The sequence below is a fragment of the Aedes aegypti genome, chromosome 2 (assembly GCF_002204515.2).
Source record: "Aedes aegypti strain LVP_AGWG chromosome 2, AaegL5.0 Primary Assembly, whole genome shotgun sequence".
NCBI classification, from domain to species: domain Eukaryota; kingdom Metazoa; phylum Arthropoda; class Insecta; order Diptera; family Culicidae; genus Aedes; species Aedes aegypti.
Genome location: NC_035108.1, coordinates 305,309,015 through 305,332,283, shown reverse-complemented (window position 1 = coordinate 305,332,283; position 23,269 = coordinate 305,309,015). Strand labels below are relative to the sequence as shown.

General features: G+C 36.5%; 1 protein-coding gene across 1 annotated transcript; it reads left to right on the top strand.

Moving 5' to 3' along the window:
- The first annotated feature begins 495 nt into the window (after nucleotides 1-495).
- LOC5573851 (thioredoxin-2) lies at nucleotides 496-23,156 on the top strand. The gene is made up of 2 exons (XM_001654828.2): nucleotides 496-678; nucleotides 22,385-23,156. Exons 1-2 carry the CDS (start codon nucleotides 655-657, stop codon nucleotides 22,679-22,681), a joined length of 321 nt encoding a protein of 106 aa, XP_001654878.1. The 5' UTR covers nucleotides 496-654; the 3' UTR covers nucleotides 22,682-23,156.
- Nucleotides 23,157-23,269: the final 113 nt, after the last annotated feature.

Below are 23,269 nucleotides of genomic sequence, written 5' to 3'. Positions count from 1 at the left end.
CCTCGTTAAATGGCTCATTGGAGGGAAAAATCCACAATATACATAATAAGAATTACCCTCGCCTGAGCCTACCCTAAACCACAGACAAACAGACGTAACACTTAGAACAAATGTCGATCAAAATCATAGTCACGAGGACATGTACGCCCAATGCTAAAATCGGTGTGTTTGGCCGATAGGCCAACAGATGGCGGTAGTGTGCAAACGTCAAACACGAACAAAAACGATGCGAGCGCTGCGGGTGGTGAATCGGCCACCTACCATATTTTTGAACCGACCGTTAAAAAGGTGGTCGATGGTCAATGATGAGAGTGTGACGTCTGTTTGTCTGTGCCTAAACGTTTGTCCACAACTGTATTTTCAAGATTTTCAAGCAGCAAATTTACGCTCCAAGCACCCCTCGGTTGAGGCTTCAATGCGACGTGACATCAACCAGTGATGCAACGCGACAAAGCGACACGACACCACCGCTGTTTGAGTTTGACGTCTTGCCCACTCAACGCAACCGAAAACGGTACTCGAGTGACAGTCGTCGACCGGTCAACACGCGTTTCTTCAGTGTGCTCTGTGAAATTTTCTGATTCCGGATCCTAAATCCTAGTGAAAGTTTTATTGAACTTGTTCAGTGTTCTATCGTTCCAAACTCGCTGCAAAATGGTGTACATTGTTAAGGATGCTGTAAGTACTTGTTATTCCTCGAAAGCTTTCAAGCGGGAGAATGGAATATTGTGTAATTCGTGGTAGGAAAAATCTACATCGTGGCATGACTAATGCACTTTTACCTCTCCTCCGCATGTGATTCAATATTGATGGACGGATGTTTGTATGTGAGGGCAAATAATACACCAAACGTCCGAATCATTATCAAAAGAATTCAAGTGTAAACTTGTGGTGAATTGAATAATCGATGTTAATTTAAGTATAGGAATGTATTTCTCGAATTGTGGTTTTGGGAAGAGGATTGCATGAACAGAGAGGGTCTTTCGCCTCACACTCATTTAGCCCATTTATGATAAGCGTTTTCCCCCGCGGCCTCTCGCGCCAATTTGTATGCGTCCGCGTCGTCATGTGTGGAAGTCTGTCGAGGTCACTTCATTGCAGGGCTAGTAGCGATGAAAAGAAACACCTTATCCTAGATGTTTGAGTTAAGCCAATAATGTTCACAATCCAAATTAGGGTAGATCGTGTATTTCGGACAGGCTATGGCTGACAGGCTATTCTTAAGAGGGCAGGATCCGTCATTGATTTCGAAATTTTCAAAAGCAGTTTTCTCGTTTAAAATCAACAATTTTTACAGGAAAATGTGTTCACTGTTATCTATTCTCCTACCGAAACACAGTGAACACATTTTCATCGAATATGTTTTAGATTTGAACAGAAAAACTGCTTTTAAAGTTTCGATGATGACGATATCGGGACCCAGATAGCCGTAGCGGTAAACGCGCAGCTATTCAGCAAGACCAAGCTGAGGGTCGTGGGTTCGAATCCCACCGGTCGAGGATCTTTTCGGGTTGGAAATATTCTCGACTTCCCAGGGCATAGAAGTATCTTCGTATCTGTCACACGATATACGCATGCTAAAATGGTCATTGGCATAGTAAGCTCTCAGTTAATAACTGTGGAAGTGCTCATAAGAACACTAAGCTGAGAAGCATGCTCTGTCCCAGTAGGGACGTAACGCCAGAAAGAAGAAGAAGAAGATGACGATAATTACGATGACGGAGTGTTGAACGTTAAGTATGTTATTACTCAGTCAGGGTCACTTTTCAGTTACTTGGTCACTATTTGCCACAAAAATCCACTAGTCATTTTTATTCAAAAAAATGGTAATGAACGAATGAAGAAAATTTAAGGTACCTAGCATCTCAAATTCAAAGTATCAAGAAAAGCAACATACCTAGAAGTAGAAGTAGAAGTCGCTCCATGAATATCACAAAAACAAATTACTCAACAAGAAATTTATTCAGTAATTCTATAAGGAATAATTTTAGGAATTTAGGTGAAGGTTCCAACAAATGTGCACAGTTATGGATCAATTAGTGTCGAATACAACCTATTGAATTCAATGAAACAACATAGAAAACATATAACTTTAATATAGAAGTACAAATCATACCGTTTCAAATTTGAACTTCGATTAGTAAACTACAGTCAAATCTCCCTTACTCGAAATTCTATATCTCGATATTTTCCCTAACACGATGGAATGCGCGGTCCTTTAAATTTAGCATACTTCGATCTATCTGTAAGTCGATACCTCTCTAACTCCGATGTTCTCTAACTCGATGCTACAGTGTACCCCCGCTAATTTGAACGATAGCTCATGCAAACCATCGGGGTTAATGTTTAATTTGAACTTCTAGTTACCTTACGAGCAACAGAAAATCGTACTTCTGGTTTCCTCTTTGGCTGTTTTGTTTTGCGTTCCGTTTCGCAAAGTTCATTTCCACTTGACTCCGTTCCATGAGCAGAATGGCGTTTGAACCCTTTTTAATCTGAACAATGTGCAAATTAGCGGGGCACACATTAAAAAGAGTTCAGATTAAATGTGGTCAAACCAACGGGGATATCCGGTATCTGTTTCAGTTCCCCATGCAAGTTCACCTCTCTAACTAATAGAGGTAAAAAACTATAGAGGAAGAATGTCGCTGTCTATTATATTCTAAAATAATCTTTATTAGAGCTAATTGCGACTGTTCTATACAAGATACGATAATGAAATCACTCTTTGAGTAACTTGTCAGAATGCCAAGAGTTGGCTGCCATGAACTGCTACGATGCTACCACTGGATTGGTTGTGATAACAACTCGCCCTTCTTATTTCCGGAGTTCCCAGTATGGTTCGAATCTTGACGGCATTCTGATTGTTCGCTTTGGACGGATTCGTACCTCCTGAGTAATTGAAGCTATTGAGCTCTCGCCGAGCGGTGTCACGAACATCTGCGCAAATTTGCTGGTTGAAAATACTACCGTTTGATTTTGCTGGGAACAGCTGATCTTTGTTTATATTTTCCACCAGCACTCTTGAGGTAGTGTTGGTGACATGTAACGTGTATGTACACGAGCGCAGAAACCACTATAGTTTCTGATTCTTGTTGATTAGCTTCAGGTCCATGGTCATCTTCGTTGGTAGCTTGCAAACGTACATCAGGAATGTACGATAGGTTTTGATTGTAGGCCAAACATGTGTCAACCAGGATACTTAATGGTAATCTGCTGGAATCTGTAACGCCGCTGCATATTTCACGCCACTTCAACTGGTTTGCATGAGATCGAATGAGCTTGCGTCTGCCATACTGGTTGTCTAGTAACACGTTGTAGTTTACATGTCCAAACGCCTTACATAAAAAAAAACAAACAGGTTACACTAGATAATGATGAACACTTCTCATAATTAACGATGAATCCCATATAAAAATCTTTTTAACTTTGTTATAGTCTACTTATTACAATTGTTATTCGCAAATTGTGATTAAATTTATGATGAATCATTAACGTTCTAATTTAAGTCACTAAAGTAATTATTTTGTTGTATGTCCGGTACCAGCCCTGTCATTGCGATGATGAACGTACAAAGCTTGTAAAGAACGAAGGCTGCAACAAACTAAGACCGCCATCGCATCAGCGAACGTTTTTCTATGGTATTTTAAAATCATTGTGTGAGTTTGGTAGCGTTTGAAAGCTGCAACAAATGAATCGTGTTTGTCTCATATACCTACACACTATACAACCTGCCTCACCGGCGTTATTCCGAGGGAGTTTGGCGCCGACCGAACTAAACCTCAGCCGGCTGGCAAGCTGTATAGGTATGCGCATAAACAATGATTTTTTTTAACACTTTCCAGTCCCCATACAGTTGTGAATGCTATGTGGTGGAGTTGTTTACAGCTAATTCATCGTTGGCTCTTTCACAGATTCCGATGGATCTTACTAATAGCTTCTTAGGGGGGAACATACATGCAATTGGTTCTCATTGACCTTGTCTGGCAGCAAGGCTAGTTGAAAGAATGTTTCGTGAAAATACCTGTTACCTAAAGGGCCGTTCAAATATTACGTAACGCAACAGGGGGAGGGAGGGGGTCTTACATTATGTTACGGTCCATACAAAAAATTAAAATTTTCCATACAAAAGCTGTTACGTGGGGGTGGGAGGGGGTCTAAAATTGGCAAATTTTGCGTTACGTAATATTTGAATGAACCCTAAATACTGTGAGAGAATAAGCTATCCTCTCTCACAGTACTCTAGACTAACTTACTAACCATGTTTAAACTGGACTTAGTAGCTTTGAGATTTTTCAAATGGGATTTTGTGTTCATTTCATTTAAATAAGGTACCGCGGGGCAAGTGGGTAAATTGGGTAAGTGAAAATAATTGGAATATTTTACTGAATATGTGAATTAATGTTTTAAACTCATGCGTAAATCTTTGAGGCCATTGAGAACATTACGATAGGGAAGAGATTTCTGAGATTTTTCAGCCATTATTGCATAATAGAGCGAAATATTGTTAACCTGTCAACTATAACTCCGTAACAAGTTGGCGGCGTGCAATCTTATTTTAATATTTTCTGTAGAAAAAAGATGCGGAAAATAATTTTCTGTACCACTTCTAAGTTATCCCCTCTGACAGTTTTAAACTGCAATAAAAAAAGTTTTAGAAATAATTTGACATACAGTATTGGACAAAACATTTGCAACTTTTTCGATTTTCCATACAAAATGACCAACTTTGGTAAGCTAGATCTCACTTATTTATCGTCCGATTTGAATGAAATTTTCACAGAACATCAGATATAACTTGAATTTTAACATATATTTTTGAGTGATTTTTCCAATAATGGGTTTATAAATTATAACGGTTTATCTAAAGTGTAATTTTCGACGAAAAATTCAAAACTATTTATCTCAAAACCTGATAGCCCTACACAAAAACTGTCTTCAGCAAACTTGTTCACCTCGTTAAAATCTACAACTTTGCTGAAGATACCATGAAGCTACTCCTTCAATATGTTTAGTTATGTCATTTATAAAAAATCGTCAAAAAATTGACTTTAGTCAAACCGTTACTGCTTTTGAGCTTGTGATTGGAAAAATTACTCAAAAATATATGTTAAAATTCAAGTTATGTCTGATGTTCTGTCAAAATTTCATTCAAATCGGTCTATAAATAACTGAGATATAGCTTACCAAAGTTGATCATTTTGTATGGAAAATCGAAAAAGTTGCAAATGTTTTGTCCAATACTGTAGACCTAAAAATAACTAAATTGAAACACTGTCAATTTTCTAATAACGTGGGGCCAGTGAAAAGTTTCTCATTAGAGATTGAATTTGTGTTTTTTCCAGGGCAGGCAATCGTCACCGTCAAATGGAAAAAGTCGTCGACGAAACTAAAAAATGAATCGTCATCGTCACTCAACCAGCGTTGGATGACGATTTCCTGCAGTTGTCCGCCACAAAGGCTCGGCGTCATGACGAACAAAGAAGCCTCCTTCGTTATGGTCGAATCTTCATTCGGGAGCTCTGAGCGGACTAAAAATATGATCCGTGGCGTCGATAGATTATGAGCCTTTTTTGAAAAAATAAACCAAAAACAAAACGTGTCCGGAATTGAACAAACGAGCTCTAAATCGCCAACATCACGCGTTTACCAACAGAGCTATTTTTGAAGCTTGAGGAGTACGGATTAAATTGCCAATACAAGCAATTCTGGGATGGCATTCGCCGTTTTGTGCATAGCAAGCGAATATACAATAAACGCCTCCTTCGTTTGAGAAAGGGGAGCGAACGGAATGAAGACAAAGTGGTTGGTTGACGATTTTGGATTGACGTTCGTCGTGCATTCTTTCGTCGATGACGAGACGACGACCTGCCAGAGTAATTATACTGGATGACGATGTCTTTTTTTATTTCGTCATCGCACTGTGACGAATCTGACGATTGCCTGCCCTGGTTTTTTCTATAGGTAGCTATAAGTATAAAAGGTTTGCAATTATCATAGAACAACAGAACGTGCTGATAATTCAAGAAACACTATACTCAAAGCGTTAAATGCTATTATCATGGCCAAATCATGGAACTTCTCTAAAAAAAGGTTGCTAAATAATACGATATTAATATGTTTACTTCGGAAAGCCAATCAAAAGGAAGATGTTGATTGAAAAGTTCCAATATAAGAGAACGCACGGAATTCTCGTGCAATGTCTATGTAAAGCTAGTTCAAAACATAAAAAATGGGGTATAGGTGTATCCACATAAAAAAGTTTATAAATACATTATTGAAGGATTTCGTTTGATTTCTCTTGGAGAGTTACCCGACGTCATGTCCGATTTTCTTTAAAACAAATAATGAGCGATGGAAATTCTAGAGATCAGAAATGCAATTGCTGTCCCATGATGTAAGAACTAACATTGTAAATGTTACAATTATAATGTTGTCGAATCATTTCAACAAACATAACTGAACAGAAGAAAATTCAAGTAACAAGAATAAAATTTTCTTTGTTTACATATTACTTATGTTATTGTTCATTGGGACGCCTTAACAAATGTTAAAGGTAATGAAAATAGTGGGGCAAGTGAAAAGTAAGGAGAGGTTTTTCAAAAAAAAATTCTGTACTTTTATCTTCAATTTTACATAAAAATCAATTTTAGTATACTGCTTATATTTGGTGAGAGTCAAGCCAAAAAATATACACGACCTTATTTGTTTTAATTCAGGGTCTCTAGAATTTAAAGAATCCCAACTATGCGAAATCCATTACCCACTTGCCCCACGGTACCTTATTCAAAATACCGAATAACACATCTACTAAACAAGACTACAGCAAAAAAGTAGCAGATAAAACAAAGACCAGAAAGACCAATAGGGCATACACTGGGTATTAGCTACCTGAGAAAAAACTCTGGAATTATCAGGTAATCTGGTTCATCCTGGAAGAAAAACTTAAATTCTCAGGGAATATGGTATAATACAGTCAGGGCTGTTACATTCAAAGCTTGTTATAACGACATCGTAAGGGATCGTCGTAATAGAGAAAAGTCGTTATAGAGAATAATTATAACACCGAAATGTTTTGCAAGGGACTGGAAAATGTCGCTATACAGAGCTATTGTCGCTATAAAAGTTGTCGTTATAACGAGCTTCGACTGTAAGTATCATATCCGACTTGCGACGCTGACGATACTATACATTTCACTGTCACTAGACGAAGCTATATTTCATTCTTCTTCTATCTGGCATTACGTCCCCACTGGAACAGAGCCTGCTTCTCAGCTTAGTGTTCTTAAGAGCACTTCCACAGTTATTAACTGAGAGCTTACTGTGCCAATGACCATTTTTGCATGCGTATATCGTGTGGCAGGTACGAAGATACTTTATGCCCTGGGAAGTCGAGAAAATTTCCAACCCGAAAAGATCCTCGACCGGTGGGATTCGAACCCACGACCGTCAGCTTGGTCTTGCTGATTAGCTGCGCGTTTACCGCTACGGCTAACTGGGCCCCAGCTATATTTCATGTGCTCATTGAATTAACTTTCTGTTTGAAATTCCTAAACAAATCACCACTGAAATCCATTTTCGTTCAAAGAAACATACAACTTAGACTTAAAATGAATATTTATTGATTGGGAAATATTGTTATGATTTCACAAATATGCATAGACTGATTTCTTGAGAAAAAAATGCTTCACAATTTATCATTAGATTTTTCGTTCATTCGTTATGAAGGTAAAACAACTAGGAATCCAATTTTAATATTGAACCAAAACGTGCAAAGCGCAATTCTCACGGAGGAGGCAACAAATTCCAGTGCAATGTTTACTTTAGATTTGTGCACTGGCAGAAAATTCAAATTTGGAAGTTCAAGATTATTGGCTTACTAATCCTTAAATTACTTTAAAAATTGAGTAGGAGTACATATCGACCATTGTGAAGGCTATCTTTGAATTTCAACGTGTGATCATATCGAATTTAAAACCATCTATATTAGACTATTTTGTAGTTATTTATATGGCCACTTACTTGCCAACGAATAGTCACCCTGAAAAAGTCATGTTAATCACTTGTTTCAAAAAAAATAGTCACATTGGAACCAAAATCTGGATTTTCTTTCAAAACGGCAATATAGTACATACAGTCATGCCACAGTTATCAACTAAGGGTAAGTTTTGATATGACCCTTACTTATGTATAATTCGTGTTTGAACCTAGGTTGGAACTGGCGAATCTGCATCAGAGTTTCAACCCCAACACGATTCAGGTTCGACCAAATTACGATTTGCTTGACGTTGGTTTGTTTATGTATTGATCACCGATCCAGTTCCTTAAAACGAAAACGACATAAGATGATTAGAATTAGAATTATTAGAAATCATGATGGCGATGTCAAATATCAAAGTAAGGGTAAGAAGGGCATAGTGAGCACCCTGCATTATCTCCGTAAATTTAAATCAAATTGTAGATGGTTAAATAACGTGAGTTTTCTATTTATGTTGGATTTGACAATTTCATTCACATGCCTCAAAGTTTTAGACGGGTTCAAATCTTTACAAATAAAAATGAAATGGTGTTTGTGTGTCACGGAATAGCTTAAGTACCGGCTATCGGATTTTGAAAATTCTTCCATAGTTATGATCCTAGAGTGTTCCGGTGTGATATTCAACGGGAAAGTCGGAAAAACGGATGTGAACGGAATTGTCATTGTGTATGGGACATTCCAAGGCGTTTTTCAGTAGTCTACTCGATGGCAAGACTTGCCGGGAAGTTTGAAACAAAAAAGCAAACAACGTTTTTTACTATACCTTCAAAAGAGATAATCTTGGTGAATTGTCATATCTCAATTTTGTAAGTCACCAAACACAAACAAATATAGCACGAATTTGTAAAATATTTCTCTTAATAATTATTATACATTGATTTTGTTTGCCTCTTTATTTAAATTTTGAAATTTATTTTTAGGTCTCCGTGGGCAAAGAATAGTGACCGAAAGAATAAATTGCCTGCTTTTCCCATAGTAATTCCCATACAAACTTTGGAGGGCTTGTACAGTCTCAATTTTCATCCATATGAGTTCAAATTTTGGAAAGAAACTGAGAACTTGATTTAGAATCGAATGAGCGAGGTGAACTTGACTTCGACGAAACAAGATTCTTAGATAGTAGGGTAACTGGGGGTAAAACGCGCCCTCTAAGGAAGGAAGCGTTTTTAGCTATGAAGAACATTATTATAAGCCTTTTTTATTAATTATCTCATAGACAAACATGTTTTCTATCAAATAGTAAGAACAAATACGTTGCATACATAAGGGCGTTTGATCAAATGTTATTGTTCGATTATAGTATACATGCTTATTCGAAAAATGTGCATTTGTAAGGTTCAAATTGGCACGTAACTACTGTTTGGCATCACGTTTGCTGGAATTTGAATTCAAACGGCTGTTTTGGTGTTATGAAATAGGTGTGGCCGTTTTGCCCCACGAGTTGATTAAAGTTTAAGTCCTTCGATACGCTTTTTAAGGATAAATTCAACACTTTTTTCGCATGGAATACAAACTATGGGAGTGCACCAGTCGATTCTCGGTGATAGTTTCAAAAGCTTAGTTGTTTATCGGCCTGAAAAATGGCCTAGAAAATAACACACAATTACAACGAAAACAGCGAAAAACGTTTTTTCGAGTTTTACACGATTTTTGCCAGGATAACACTTAAACATATATATACACACCAAATTTTTATTGCTGGTAATTAGCAAAATTTTGCTAATTTTTTTGGGGTGTAAATCCAGCAATCCATCCAGCAATGTGATACATTGCTGAACTTACAGCAATGTATTTTGACAGTTCGATTGCTTATTACCAGCAATTTCTTCATCCCACGAAGCTTGGCTATTGCTGATTAATCAGCAAATGTACAAGCATTTTTTTTTCAATGTAGATTATTCTTCAAATGAAAATTCAAAACAAAACAACAGGTGTACTTTCTACACTTCATATGAACGTTATATTTGTTTTATATTCAATTTATCCGCATTAATAAATATATGTTGGCTCATAAAATGATTGATCCTGGTTGTAGACACAAAACCGGAAAATTTCAACTGGATTCAACTAGCAATGGTACCATAGTTATGTCAAATTTTCAAACTAAATATATTAAGATGCTTACCTGACACTGAAAACTTCCAAATTTATGATACTTATCGAGAATAATTGAGGAAAAAAACTTAATATTTGCGGAAGATGCTTTTGTGAAAAAACAATATCGAAAAAAATACACAGTGTTTGACACATGATTTGCTGATTGCTTCAGTAATTCTACCACTTACTGGACTGTCCAGCAATCAATATCGATATTACTGAACTTACAGTAAAATATTGTTTGCTGAAGCAGTATCAGCAATTCATTTTGCTGGAAGGTGAAATGAAAATGTGGTGTGTAGAGATGCATTTTAATACATTTCCCATTATCTCGGGTGAAAAACAGCGTCCCAAAGCACGTCGTTCGTTCAAAACAATGGTGGCGCGTTTTACCCCAACGGTGCATTTTACACCCAGTTCCCCTATAAATCAAACACCCATACGATGGATCTGTACATTACAGCAGTAATGTTAAAGTAAAGTTGCATTGAAGCCAAACCTCGAATTTTCAAGACCAGAAATCTAGGGAACCAGACAACCGTTTGTGCTGAAAATTCAACTCACTGGTCACTCGCTGATAGTGACCAGTTAGTTAAATTTTCAACACAAACGATGTCTCTTGTTTTCTAGATTTGTGCTCTTTGGAGGTTTGACATCGATGCATCGTCACCTTAAAGGAAAGTGTAAAGCATACGTTTGGTGTTTCTTCTGGAAAAGCCTTATCTTTGATTTAAAATTGTTGTATTGTTTTTATTGTCTCACAGGTTGATTCATAACTGTGAGTGTATAAAAATAATATAACACTTATAAATCAAAGATAAGGCTTTCCAAAAAGAAACACCAAACGTATGATTTACACCACCAGTTCTAGGAATATGAATTTATTCATAATTTGCTTTGTCACAACCTTCGGCTCTATGAAGAGCAGTGCTCTTTCTGTCCAAACAGTGAATTAAAACTGAGTGGATATTTACAGTTAAATGTAATACCTGAAAGCATTTGCATTTGAGTTCTTTCTCCCTGGTTGATATTAAACCGGAATAACATATATGCAATCTCACTGAAGAGGCCGGCATTGGAAGTTGTCAATTACATTACTGCAGAACAAATAACAATATTTGCCTACATGCGAAACCGTTTTTCGTCCATCGTCTGAAGTACCACTACCTACTATACCTCTAATCGGAAGTAACCGATTCGCGTTCTCGTGTGTCATCTCCTTTCCACATTCTATTCGACTTACAAACGATATCGATTTGTAATTTAGTGTACGGTGTTCGTGGTATGGCTCTGTAGCAGAATGCAGCTTCAAATCCCATAAATCCAACACACTAACAGGTGGGGATGAGGTCATCATCACTCATGAAGCACAGCGTATACAGTAACAATGCAATGAATGAGTGGTGGCCGGCAAAAGAAAAAGCAAAAGGCTAAGCAAACTGTCGAGTCATGGTGCCGCGAGATGCCATCACAAATAGTTGCTAAGGCATTATCGGGTCGCGTCTCGATAAAGCCCGTTCAGACGGTGTAAATTTGGACGCCTGTTTCTAGTTTTAAATTGCAGTATTAGAAACTGAGGAATCGTTTCTTAGCTGAATCAGCTTATAAAGCTTCGATTTCTAATGGTTATTTCCCCAACTTTAGTACAGCCAGATTTCTTTAACTCAAGTGTGATAGCGCTTTCAGCCATCGCCACCCCCACCTCGCTCAAGCTGTGCATGAAAAGCGAGCTTTTTTCAAGGTGCGTGCAAACGCATGCGATCGATGTTGGGTTGAGAACGCTGCCACTCAATAGGATGAAGTTGATTTTTCTTCTGTAGGGTCGATGTACCAATAGCCGCATAGCTAAGAACAAAAATTCGTATAAAATCTAAAAATAACGCTAGCGTCATTATTTTTACATCATCTGATAGCTTTTTATCTTGGTTTTGTGGGAAAAATATGAAAACTACGAAAACTTAAATGTTTGTATTTATTATCGCGTGTGCCACTATAGGAATACATGTGCCTATAGTAGCACTATTTCTAATTTCTGTTCCTATAGTAGCACTAGCATCACGGCGTTGGCAAAATACTTATCAAAACCGTATATTTACAAAACTTTTATATTTTTCCTACAAAGTGTGGATCAAAAAGCTTTCGTTTGATGTAAGAAAGTTCTTAATTCATCATTTATTTCGTATAATAAAAAATAGTTTCTCTCAGTAGTGCTAAGTACTATAGGAACAATAGGTTTACTATAGGCGCAAGGGAGCTCAAATTTAAAGCAAATCTAATTATTTCGATCATTTTTTGAACTATATTAATCTGTGTATCAATGGTACTTAGATAAATAGGTCCTGACCTTCATGTCAAAAAGTGTTTTGAAAAGATTTATGGCAAAACGGCCGTAAAAAGTCACTAGTGCGACTATAGGGGACTGTCCACTAAGGGAACACCGACCCTAACTGATTTATATTATAAATTATTTAAATTCTATTTTTTTCTCGTATTGATTTTGCGATAGCTGAGAAATTGCGGTAGGCTTAAAGTGGATGATAGCGTCCAATAGGAGATCATACTTAAGGTAAATGAATCGAAACCATGCCTCAAATCCTCAAGAGCACTAATCTGGAGAACCAGATAGCATTTCAGTTTAGCTTAGCTTAGACTGAATAAACATATCAGTGGTTGCTATTCCGTGGCTGGTCACACAAGAAATCTGTGCCACCTGGAGTTTATTGGTTCAATGAAGAATAGAAGTTTATTAGTTCAAGTCATTTCCAATTGTGAGCGTTTATATTTACCGAAAGACACGCATTAAGGTGCAAGAAAAAATAGCACAAAAGTCAAAACTGAAAAATCAGTTTTCTTCTTTCAAAACAACAAATTGATGAAAATAAAAACACAGCCTTTTTATTTGGCAAATAAAAGAGCTGCGTGTTTAAAAAGAGAAAACTGCTTTTTCAGTTTTGACTTTTGCACCATTTTGACTTAGGCCTTAATCATGTAATCTTTCCTGGATTGGAATGAACCGATGGTCATTTAATACGTTGCATATGTTTGCGTGACTGGTTGGCTACACATATGTCTATTACGGCTTAACCAGCCGACGGTGTTTTGAAAATACCTGAAGGTCGTAGACACAAAAGTCAATTTGGACAAATTGAGTTGTAAGATTGTGAAAAATAATAGAATCGTTCTGGTGGGCTTCGATCCCACGACTTTTGTGTCTACGACCTTCAGGTATTTTCAAAACACCGTCGGCTGGTTAAGCCGTAATAGACATGACAACCCTAGTTGAGTAAATTTGAGCGGCGATCTCTCTATCGCAAAAGGGGTCGATATGACGAGATACGACCACGTCGAAAGCCGGACCCATACTAACCATCTCATTGAGCCAATGTTGGCTTATGAGTAGTGTGGCACAAACAAGGCAACAGTGCGACGCTAAAAATAAAATCTCTCACTGTTGTTCGTAGGCACGCTTAGGAGAGTCGAATTGGGCATCTCAGAGAGGAGGTGTAGGGTTGTGAAGGAGAAAATGGGGTCGTGACGGACTTTGGTTTCAGGTTGGCCGATTGCGCTGCAGAATCGTTACCCGTTCTGTGGCGTAGTTGGTTAACGCGCCCAGTCTAGCGTATTGGGAGTCGTGGGATCGAAGCCCACCAGAACGATTCTATTATTTTTCACAATCTTACAACTCAATTTGTCCAAATTGACTTTTGTGTCTACGACCTTCAGGTATTTTCTACACATATGTGTTTGATATTAATTATCTGTCCTTGACCTCACTCGCATGATGGTTGTCAAGCACTTCTATTCCAATGTGGGTACTGTCGCGTGACATGTTATGTAACATTGGTACCCAATGATGCAATGATAAATTGTGCTGTTGAATATGAATCAAAAACTTCACATGCAAAATCAATAAAAAGAATTTCACAGATTCCTTCGAGGAAATCAGCAAGGATTCCTCCAAGGATCCCTCTAGAAATACATCTAGAGATTATCAACAATGCCCACCAATTCTTCCAGCAATGTTTGAGGGATTTTTTACTCCGAGAAATCTTTGAGTACCGTTAAGTCACCAGTCACCGTGCGGCCTCCATTCACCGTGCATATATACAAATTCCTACAGAATATTCATACAATTTTCACAAATTATTCTATTGTCAGCAAAATTAGATAAAACTGATGAAATGAAGCAGTTTTTGTCACTAAGCATTTTGAAAACCTTAGTTTATGTAGTCAAAACTATGTGAATTCTGTTTGATAATGAGATTTCTCAATACTACCCAAGTAACCATGGAGCATTATATAATTGCATATATAATGCAGCTGTATTGCCGTAAGCCTACCATTAAAGTAGTTTAAAAGTGGAAAAGGGCACTTTTACAGTTAAATTAATGCAAAAAGGACGATAAAGCAATGAAGCAACTTATAAAGTAATATTAATGCAGCAGTACAATTTATAAAGTGATGTTAGTGCATTGATACATTTGTAATGTAGGGTTAATGCTTTATTGCTTGACAGCTCTTGAAATTTGTTGAATAAAAGCAATGTTGCATCAATGTTGTTGATATGCAGTAGAATACGTACAATGTTATAATGCTTGTGGTTACTTGGGTATTAGTAGAAACGGCAAAAATTCACATTTTTCATTTTAACGATATAGTATAAATTTTTTGAAAATTTCAACAAGTTTTCACTGTGGATACTATTAATAAGATGTATTTCATCGTAGGAGCAATGAGATTTCATGCAAATTAGATTTTTTTATTGTGTTTCAGTCGAAACCCAAATGCACGGTGAATAGACCCTTTTCAATATAGATGGTTCCTATTATCGTGCATTAGTGTAAAAGGCATGAAATTATTCGGTTATATTAGATTTATTGTTATGTCGTCATTAAACTACTTCATATTAAGTTTTTGAGTGAATATGGAATGGGTTGGACAATACAGTCAAACCTCCTATAACGATTTTAATGAAAAAATAATTATTTAGCCAATTTTTAAACTTTTTATGGTTTTTATCGTAAATGAAGATAATTGCTCCATCATAATTGCTCCATCAACAACGTTTCTTAAAGATACAAAATTAAATCTTGGCGAAAACTATATGCACGGTGAATGGTGACATAGAACGGTACGAGGTGACCTTAACATGATATTTTCAAACATAATTTTGAAGTAATTTTTTGTTATGCATCACTAATTTTAGATTTTCCCTGAATTATTATATAATTGCACGTTACGTAGTGGTATTCTAGTACGCTTAAAATTATTTGGAAAAGTTATGTAATTTTTTGAAGTTCAAATTTTTCTTAAATGCACGGTGAATGGTAGCTTGACGGTACCTCCAGTACCCAAGTAACCATAAGCACTATTAATAAGCCCTTAATCAGCATCATAAATGCGTACATGCATTATAATAGCACCACAAATGCTTACACACCCTATAACAGCACTTACGCTGCATACAAACCCTATTACAGCATCATTAATGCTTCTAAGCCTGATGCAAACGGGCATTAAATAGGCACTATATTGGCTCTATATTCGCATACAGGGCCTGTTTAAATGCCATCCAGTGTTTTGACAGATATACCACGTGCTTTGTGTTTACATATAGTGGTGGGAGGGAGTCAAACCTAAGTCTTCTCACTACTACAATTGCAGCTTTTATGATGGGGAAAAGTGGTGGTTTAAATTGGTCACTTTTCTTTCCAATACTATTCATCTTATGTGGGCGAAGGAGCAAAGGAGCAGAACTTCAACAACTCAACAATACAGGTGTCGCAGGTTCGAGACGCAAAATGAGGAATTTCATCATCATAAAACAAGGATCAATATGTGGCAATTTCAAGTCCTCAAAAGGATTAAAACCACCAAAATGAATAAGTCTGATACGGAGAAGTACTATCTCAATCATTTTATTACATTTTGCATACTATTCGAGGTTTCCATTTTCATTCATTTATTTATTTACCTCGTGTACCAGCTGCTTGGCCGCATACGCGAAAGCTCTCTGGCTGCGTACGCGAAAGCACAAAATATTCGCCCGAAAAACCTGGCGAAAACAACTGACGTTTCTCACGTGGTCTTATATCAGCACTAGTGATGCCGAGAAGCACGGTTATATCTTCGCATTATAATGGCACGCTATTTCGCCTTTTCTGGCATTATAATAGCATTATATATTAGGGGGGTCTGTAGCCTTGAGGTTACGCTTTCGCTTCATAAGCGGAAGGTCATGGGTTCGATTCTCAGCCCCTCCACAAAAAACCCGTCCAGCCACCAGAAGACGCCTCACGGAGGACCGTGCTTTGGGGAGCACATCCATCCTCCGTCAGTATCAGAAGGTGACTGAGACAAACTGACCCTCTTCGCAGGCAGCTAGCCTCACTAATAGCAGAGCTCTCTCCTACCTGCTCGGTGTGAGAGTAAAAGAGTAGGAGAGAGTGAAACTAGATGTAAATATAGATAAGTTGAAAATAGATCTGTATCGGTAAAGAAGCTACAAGATCAACTGAGTCCGGCACAGTAGTGGCCACGAGCACGGAGTGCCTTAAAAAAAAAAAAAAAAAAAATAGCATTATATGCGTATATAAAACTGTCAAGCATCAAATGATTACCCTATATGCGCATATAATGCTGTTACCGTGCCGCATTATCGTGCTTACTGGTTACTTGGGTAGCTATCATAGAAAGTATTCTTACCTTTCCCATGAACTATCACAGGATGTCATCCAGAGATTTTGCTTCTAACTGTTTCAACAATTTCTCCAGTTGTTACTCTAGAAGACCTTCCAGAGATTCCTACAGGAGTTTTTTGAAAAAAAAAAATCACAATAGTTTATTCCAGTTTTTTTTAAGAAATTAATTTATGGATTTTTCAGGAAACCCTACAAAAATTCTACCAGAAGTTGTTACGCCGATTTTTCCTATTATTCTGTCAGTCATTTTTATACAGATTCATTTAGGAATAGATCTTCTAGGATTTCGATTTCACGGAAAACTTGGGCAGGATTCTCATAGAAACATGGAAAGAATTTTACATAATTTCGGACTTAGTAGTTACTTATAAACCAGTGCTGGTTGTTGATGTTTCAATTCGTTGACGCGAGCTGTACCATCGTTTGTACTAATCAGAAGTGACCAATATGGTAAAAAAGTCTTCTAATGATTGCCAACGTACAAACATGAAGCTTGATTCGTCACAAGATAGATTTCGTACATCATAGCAAAGTGTCCACTTCCCCGAGGCCACTATGGTTCCCGGAGTGTCCATAATAGTGGCCAATATGATTAAAAAATCTCAAAATTATTCCCAATGTATACCTACTTATTTTGCAAAAACATGAAGTTTGTCACAAGATATGTTTGGTACATTGTCGCAAAGTGTACACTTCCTCGAGGTTCCCGAAGTGTCCAAATATGGTCAAAAAGGGTCAGAATGATTTCCAATGTGCATATCTTGCAGAATCACGAAGTTTGATGTGTCACAAGTGGGGTTTTAGATGCGGTCGAAAAGTAGCTAACTTCATGGCAATGCAGGTTACCTCTGTACTCCCCTGATTTTTTCCGGAACCATATTAATAATCAAAAAGTCAACCACAGTTCCAGAACCTAGACGAATTTTGTGAACGACCCTTGAAAAAATCTTAAAAATTCGTTAGAAAACCATCAATTTTAATTTCAGTTGAAATAGGGGTTGGGAACGCATGTGTTAAAAAAGATCGTTTACATATCACTACAATACTAATTGTATTTGAATTTGATAAACAACTTATACTACCGTGGTCAAGGTAACAAAAAAAAGCGCACATGCAATTGATTATCGCTTTTATAATAAATATATTAGATCGCTGATGTTGCACATTCTTTGGTGGCCTGATGAATGTGCTTTCAACGTGGCTACATGGCGGTGACTCCAATGAAACTTTATGTTTGAATTATTAAGAATTTTTTCTCAAAATTCACATAAGTTGGCTTTTAACATATTCCCATTTTGCAGCACTATTGGCATTACTGCGTCAAGTCAAGTCTATCCCTAACTCCCAATACCCTATCCGAACCCTCCCTTTTTTTTCCGATGGTGTTCATGTGATTTAGATAGACTTATTACAGCCATTACCTCTCCCTGGCCACGGCTTTGGGCTGCCTTGCACGAAGTTGCTTCTGATTTGTAGTCCGCGCACAGTGGCGGCCCAAATACAAAGGTCGGACAAAACCTCAAATACGTCCCAAATCGCTTGAAAATGTTAATCTATCAACTTTCTTGGATACCTGATATCATCCCGTTGGAAACAACTGTCAAATTTAAAATTAGATTTTCTAGTGAAATTTGTCAAAGTTACGTTTTTTTCATACAATCGAATAAAAAGGCTTTTACTACAAAAAATGGTTATAATGCAGAAACTTAATAACCTAAATTAGAGATACAAATTCAAGTTCCTTGTAGTAATTTCAGTAAAGTTTTAAACGAGTTATGATACATTATACGGATTTGAATGATAAAATAGATAAATTGTAATGAAAAAATAAAATGGAATTTTCACCTCTAGGGGCAAAGAGGGGCAAGAAAAACTATTGCAAGTTAGAAAGTATGGATGATTTGTTGCTTCATAGTGAGTGACTCATTTTCTCGAAACACTTCACATAAAACGGACGAAGTTTAAAAATTTATCAACATTTTTAAGAAAGATTGCACACAACATTTTTTGCTACAAATAACAGCTTAATACGTTGAAATTTATGTTATTATAGCCAAGTCTAAGGCTTAAGACTACGCTTTCAAATGAAGCCTATTGAGCTTAAATCGGTTATGGTTTCGTTGAGATACAGCTGTTTGAAGTCTGTCAGGTGAATCATAGTTGATGAATTTGAAGAAGTCCAATTTTGCTGACTGTCCCGCACTTACGATGCCGGCAAAAATCTAAAACAAAACAGATCTCTCTCAAATTTTGAGAAACCGTCACTAAATGATAAAAAAGTCTGTAAAAAATATTAACAAGTGATTTTGACAACATGATTTTTTGAGGTTTTGTCCGGCCATGCGCCACTGTGCCGCGGTTCAAAAAGGTTGGAAAGACCTGTCTTAGAAGAAATCAATGGTTGAATTGCCAGAGAAATTTCATACTTTGTTAAGAATTCCTGGTAGATTCTCTTGAGTAATCCTTGGGATTAGTCGAAGAAAAATTATTTCTTCAAGTTATAGAACACAAAACTAGTGCAAATGCGAACCAAGGGACCATCTAGGTAGCCATGCAAACAAACTGTTACTATGGTTCTTCTTCTTCTTCTTCTTGGCATTACGTCCTCACTCGGACACATAAATGTACTTTGTACCATGAGATGAGCCATAATTGTAAATATTGTAATTGTAATTTTCTACTGCTCTACTTCTCATGTGTGCTGGAGTGTTTAAGCTACCCAATGCGGGATCAAGAATTTGGTGAGGTCTTTCCTACACTATATTCAATGTTATATGTATTTATTCGTTAAACAAACTATGAATGGTTCGTGACTATAGGTGTCGGCATCATTATACATAATACTGAAATAAGACCAAATTTGCCGTCGAATGCTTCCAGATGCAACCAATTTCATATTTTTTTCAAAAAAGATATAAGCATTTGATTTTTGACAAAATTTTGCCTATCTCAATCATTTTTCCTATCCCTGTATATAACGTATGGTACTCATAACTTACATAATATCGAAAATTTAATCATGAGGCTATTGAAAAACATTTGCTAAGCATATATATATATATATATATAAATATATATATATATATATATATATATATATATATATATATATATATATATATATATATATATATATATATATATATATATATATATATATATATATATATATATATATATATATATATATATATATATATATATATATATATATATATATATATATATATATATATATATATATATATATATATATATATATATATATATATATATATTTAATTTTTGTGTGTTGATAAAAACAGAATAATTTGTTGACAAAATCGAAACATACCTGTATTATTTATTTAGAAGAAGAGGTTCAATTTAACATAAGTTTTGCCACTATTTTTTTTTTGAGTTTTCATGAGCCACTTTTAGGTCACTATTTTGATCATTTTAATCACTAAAGTCACTATTATTTTGCCGTCTGACCGCTATCAGGCCTGAATGCGCGGTCCATTCAATATAACATGATTTGACCCCTTGGTAAGTTTATACCTCGCTAACTCGATGCTATCTGTTCCAGTTTCCTATATGTACACGTTTACTTCTCTAATGTAATATTTAAAAAAAAGTTCCGATGCGTTGAATTTTTACTCTTTTCAACATTGAAATTACTATTTGAATGTACAGTATTGGACAAAACATTTGCAACTTTTTCGATTTTCCATACAAAATGACCAACTTTGGTAAGCTAGATCTCAGTTATTTATGGACCGATTCGAATGAAACTTTCACAGAACATCAGATATAACTTGAATTTTAACATATATTTTTGAATAATTTTTCCAATCACGAGTTTATAAATAACGGTTTGACTAAAGTGTAATTTTCGACGAAAAATTCAAAACTTTTTATCTTAAAATCTGAAAGCCCTACACAAAAATTGTCTTCAGCAAACTTATTCATCTCGTCAAAACCTACAACTTTGCTGAAGATACCATGAAGCTATTCCTTCAATATGTTGAGTTATGTCAATTATAAAAAATCGTCAAAAAATTTACTTTAGTCAAACCGTTACTGCTTTTCAACTTGTGATTGGAAAAATCACTCAAAAATATATGTTAAAACTCAAGTTATGTCTGATATTTTGTGAAAATTTCATTCAAATCGGTCCATAAATAACTGAGATATAGTTTATCAAAGTTGGTCATTTTGTATGGAAAATCGAAAAAGTTGCAAATGTTTTGTCCAATACTGTATGTATATTGTAACTAACTCATTAGTTCTCTCAAAATCGAGTCAGGTAAAGTTGTTTGTACCTTATTCCGAATCGGCTTCCAATTTCATTCACGTTTCTAATGAAATTCACATTTCACTTGAGCTTGAAATTTGACACTAATTGAGTTTAAATTTTAAATTTTTCGTTTACAAAAAAGATCAATAAACTTGATACAAAACAAATTGGAGTTATATAATAAAAAACGTCAAAACAGAACATAGAGGACTCCCATTGGAACATGGTTTGCCCAATTACAGTCGCCTCTCCACATCTCGATATCGAAGGGGCCATCGAGGTAGGGAGAGATGAAGACTTAGAACCAATTTTTAATACATACTAGATTGAAAATCACTCCGTTACCAGGAACATTGAAAACAAACAGATGTCTTTTCGTTTTTCCGTTTGTTTTGAATCCCAAACTCTAATCTAGTAACCTTTGATAACGAGCATATAATACGTAGAAAAAATCTGGAATAGAACATCGAGATGTGGAGAGTCGACTGAAGAGCCTTCTAAAAAAAATTCTTCAAACATGTCTAGTAAGGCGATTGAAAATTCAAAAAATCTCCCATATCTGCCATATCAATATCTTCCTTACTATTCTTACCATAAAAATAGTGTTCTATGAAATTTTAAGCTTCCTAGGTGGTAATTGAAAAGTGGCCCAATGATGATGTAGTTTATATGCAAATTACTGTGGAGAAATTTTGAAAAATGATCCATTCACGTTAATGCTGTAATGTAAATAAAAACTGATCATCCCATAGTGAAAACTCATTCTTCAAATCTTAATGAAGGATGTTACTGAAGAAACAAATGCCTTTTGAGCTTTTGTTTGGGATTTTTGTAGATGTTTGCAGGGCTATAATCCCAAATGAAGCTAAATAATAGCAAACAAACTCATGAATAACACTTCTCCTATCCCATCGTTTCCCAAACATGGCTTTCGTGACTCCCGACCAGTAAGGATAGTAAGGATAGTGGGAGATGGGATTTTCGATTTCGATTTTCGTAGAGATAGTAAACTACTCTTTGAGGGAAAGGGATTGTTTGCTGAATCAGGCTTTCACGAAAACATAAAACTTTTCATACTGTTTATCGTGCATAAAAGTTGTGACTTGAATACTTCTAGCTAGGTCCGGAATAGGACCAATGAATCCAAGAAGTCCCATGTGGGATCAAAGAACCTGTACTTCCCCAACACCCTATTCATCAAATTCTTTGTTAGGCTTCTATTCTTATCAGGCATTTCACGATTGCTCTCCCTCTCTCTCTCTGTTGCAGGCTGACTTCGACAGCAAGCTGGAATCTGCCGGCGACAAGCTCGTCGTGGTGGACTTTTTCGCCACCTGGTGCGGCCCCTGCAAGGTGATTGCCCCCAAGCTGGAGGAATTCCAGAACAAGTACGCCGAGAAGGTGCTCATCATCAAGGTCGACGTGGACGAGTGCGAAGATCTGGCCGCCAAGTACGAAATCTCCAGTATGCCCACCTTCCTGTTCATCAAGGGCAAGAAAGTCGTGTACCAGTTCTCCGGTGCCAACGACCAGAAGCTGGAGATGTACATCTTGAAGCACGCCTAGTAAGCGCTTGGGCCAACGTTCACCCGTTCGTATTTAATGCATTACATTTAAAGCAAAAAGAGCACATACACGAATAGGCCTTCTTAGGAACAAAATATAAACTTGTTAGGCATCCGAGACGATTTAGCTCAGGTAAGAGAGTGTAATCTGATTTTGTTATTTTTCGCATTAGTTAACGCTCGAAGATTCTTTGGAAACTGTAGTATGTTGTCTCACGCTTTTCAAATTACCACGAACCAGTGCGTGTTTGTCATCTTCTCTGTTACCACACGTGATGTTTGATAAGCTTGCGGTTATGATTGATTTTAACCAATTTGTGAAGAGATATAAATCATCACCGCGCCTGCTTGCGGGCGTGTTATATTGTAATTGTACTACATACTGTGCAGTTAGAAAAACGCTTTATACCGAATAGAGATTGATGCCGTTAGAATCGTGAAGGAAATAAACTGCAATTCCGTGTCGAAATGTGGAAGAAATGGACTTTTCTAAAATACAAGATATCACAGCCAATTTTGTGAGGTGATTTCAAATCCATAGTTCTCCGATAAAATAGTGAAGAAGGATATGGGGGCCACCCATTAGTTA

Bases quoted from the DNA above. Each gene is read 5' to 3' on its own strand.
- LOC5573851 (XM_001654828.2), top strand. From the start codon at position 655: ATGGTGTACATTGTTAAGGATGCT. The intron at 679-22,384 runs GTAAGTACTTGT...TCTCTGTTGCAG, and splicing joins TGTACATTGTTAAGGATGCT to GCTGACTTCGACAGCAAGCT.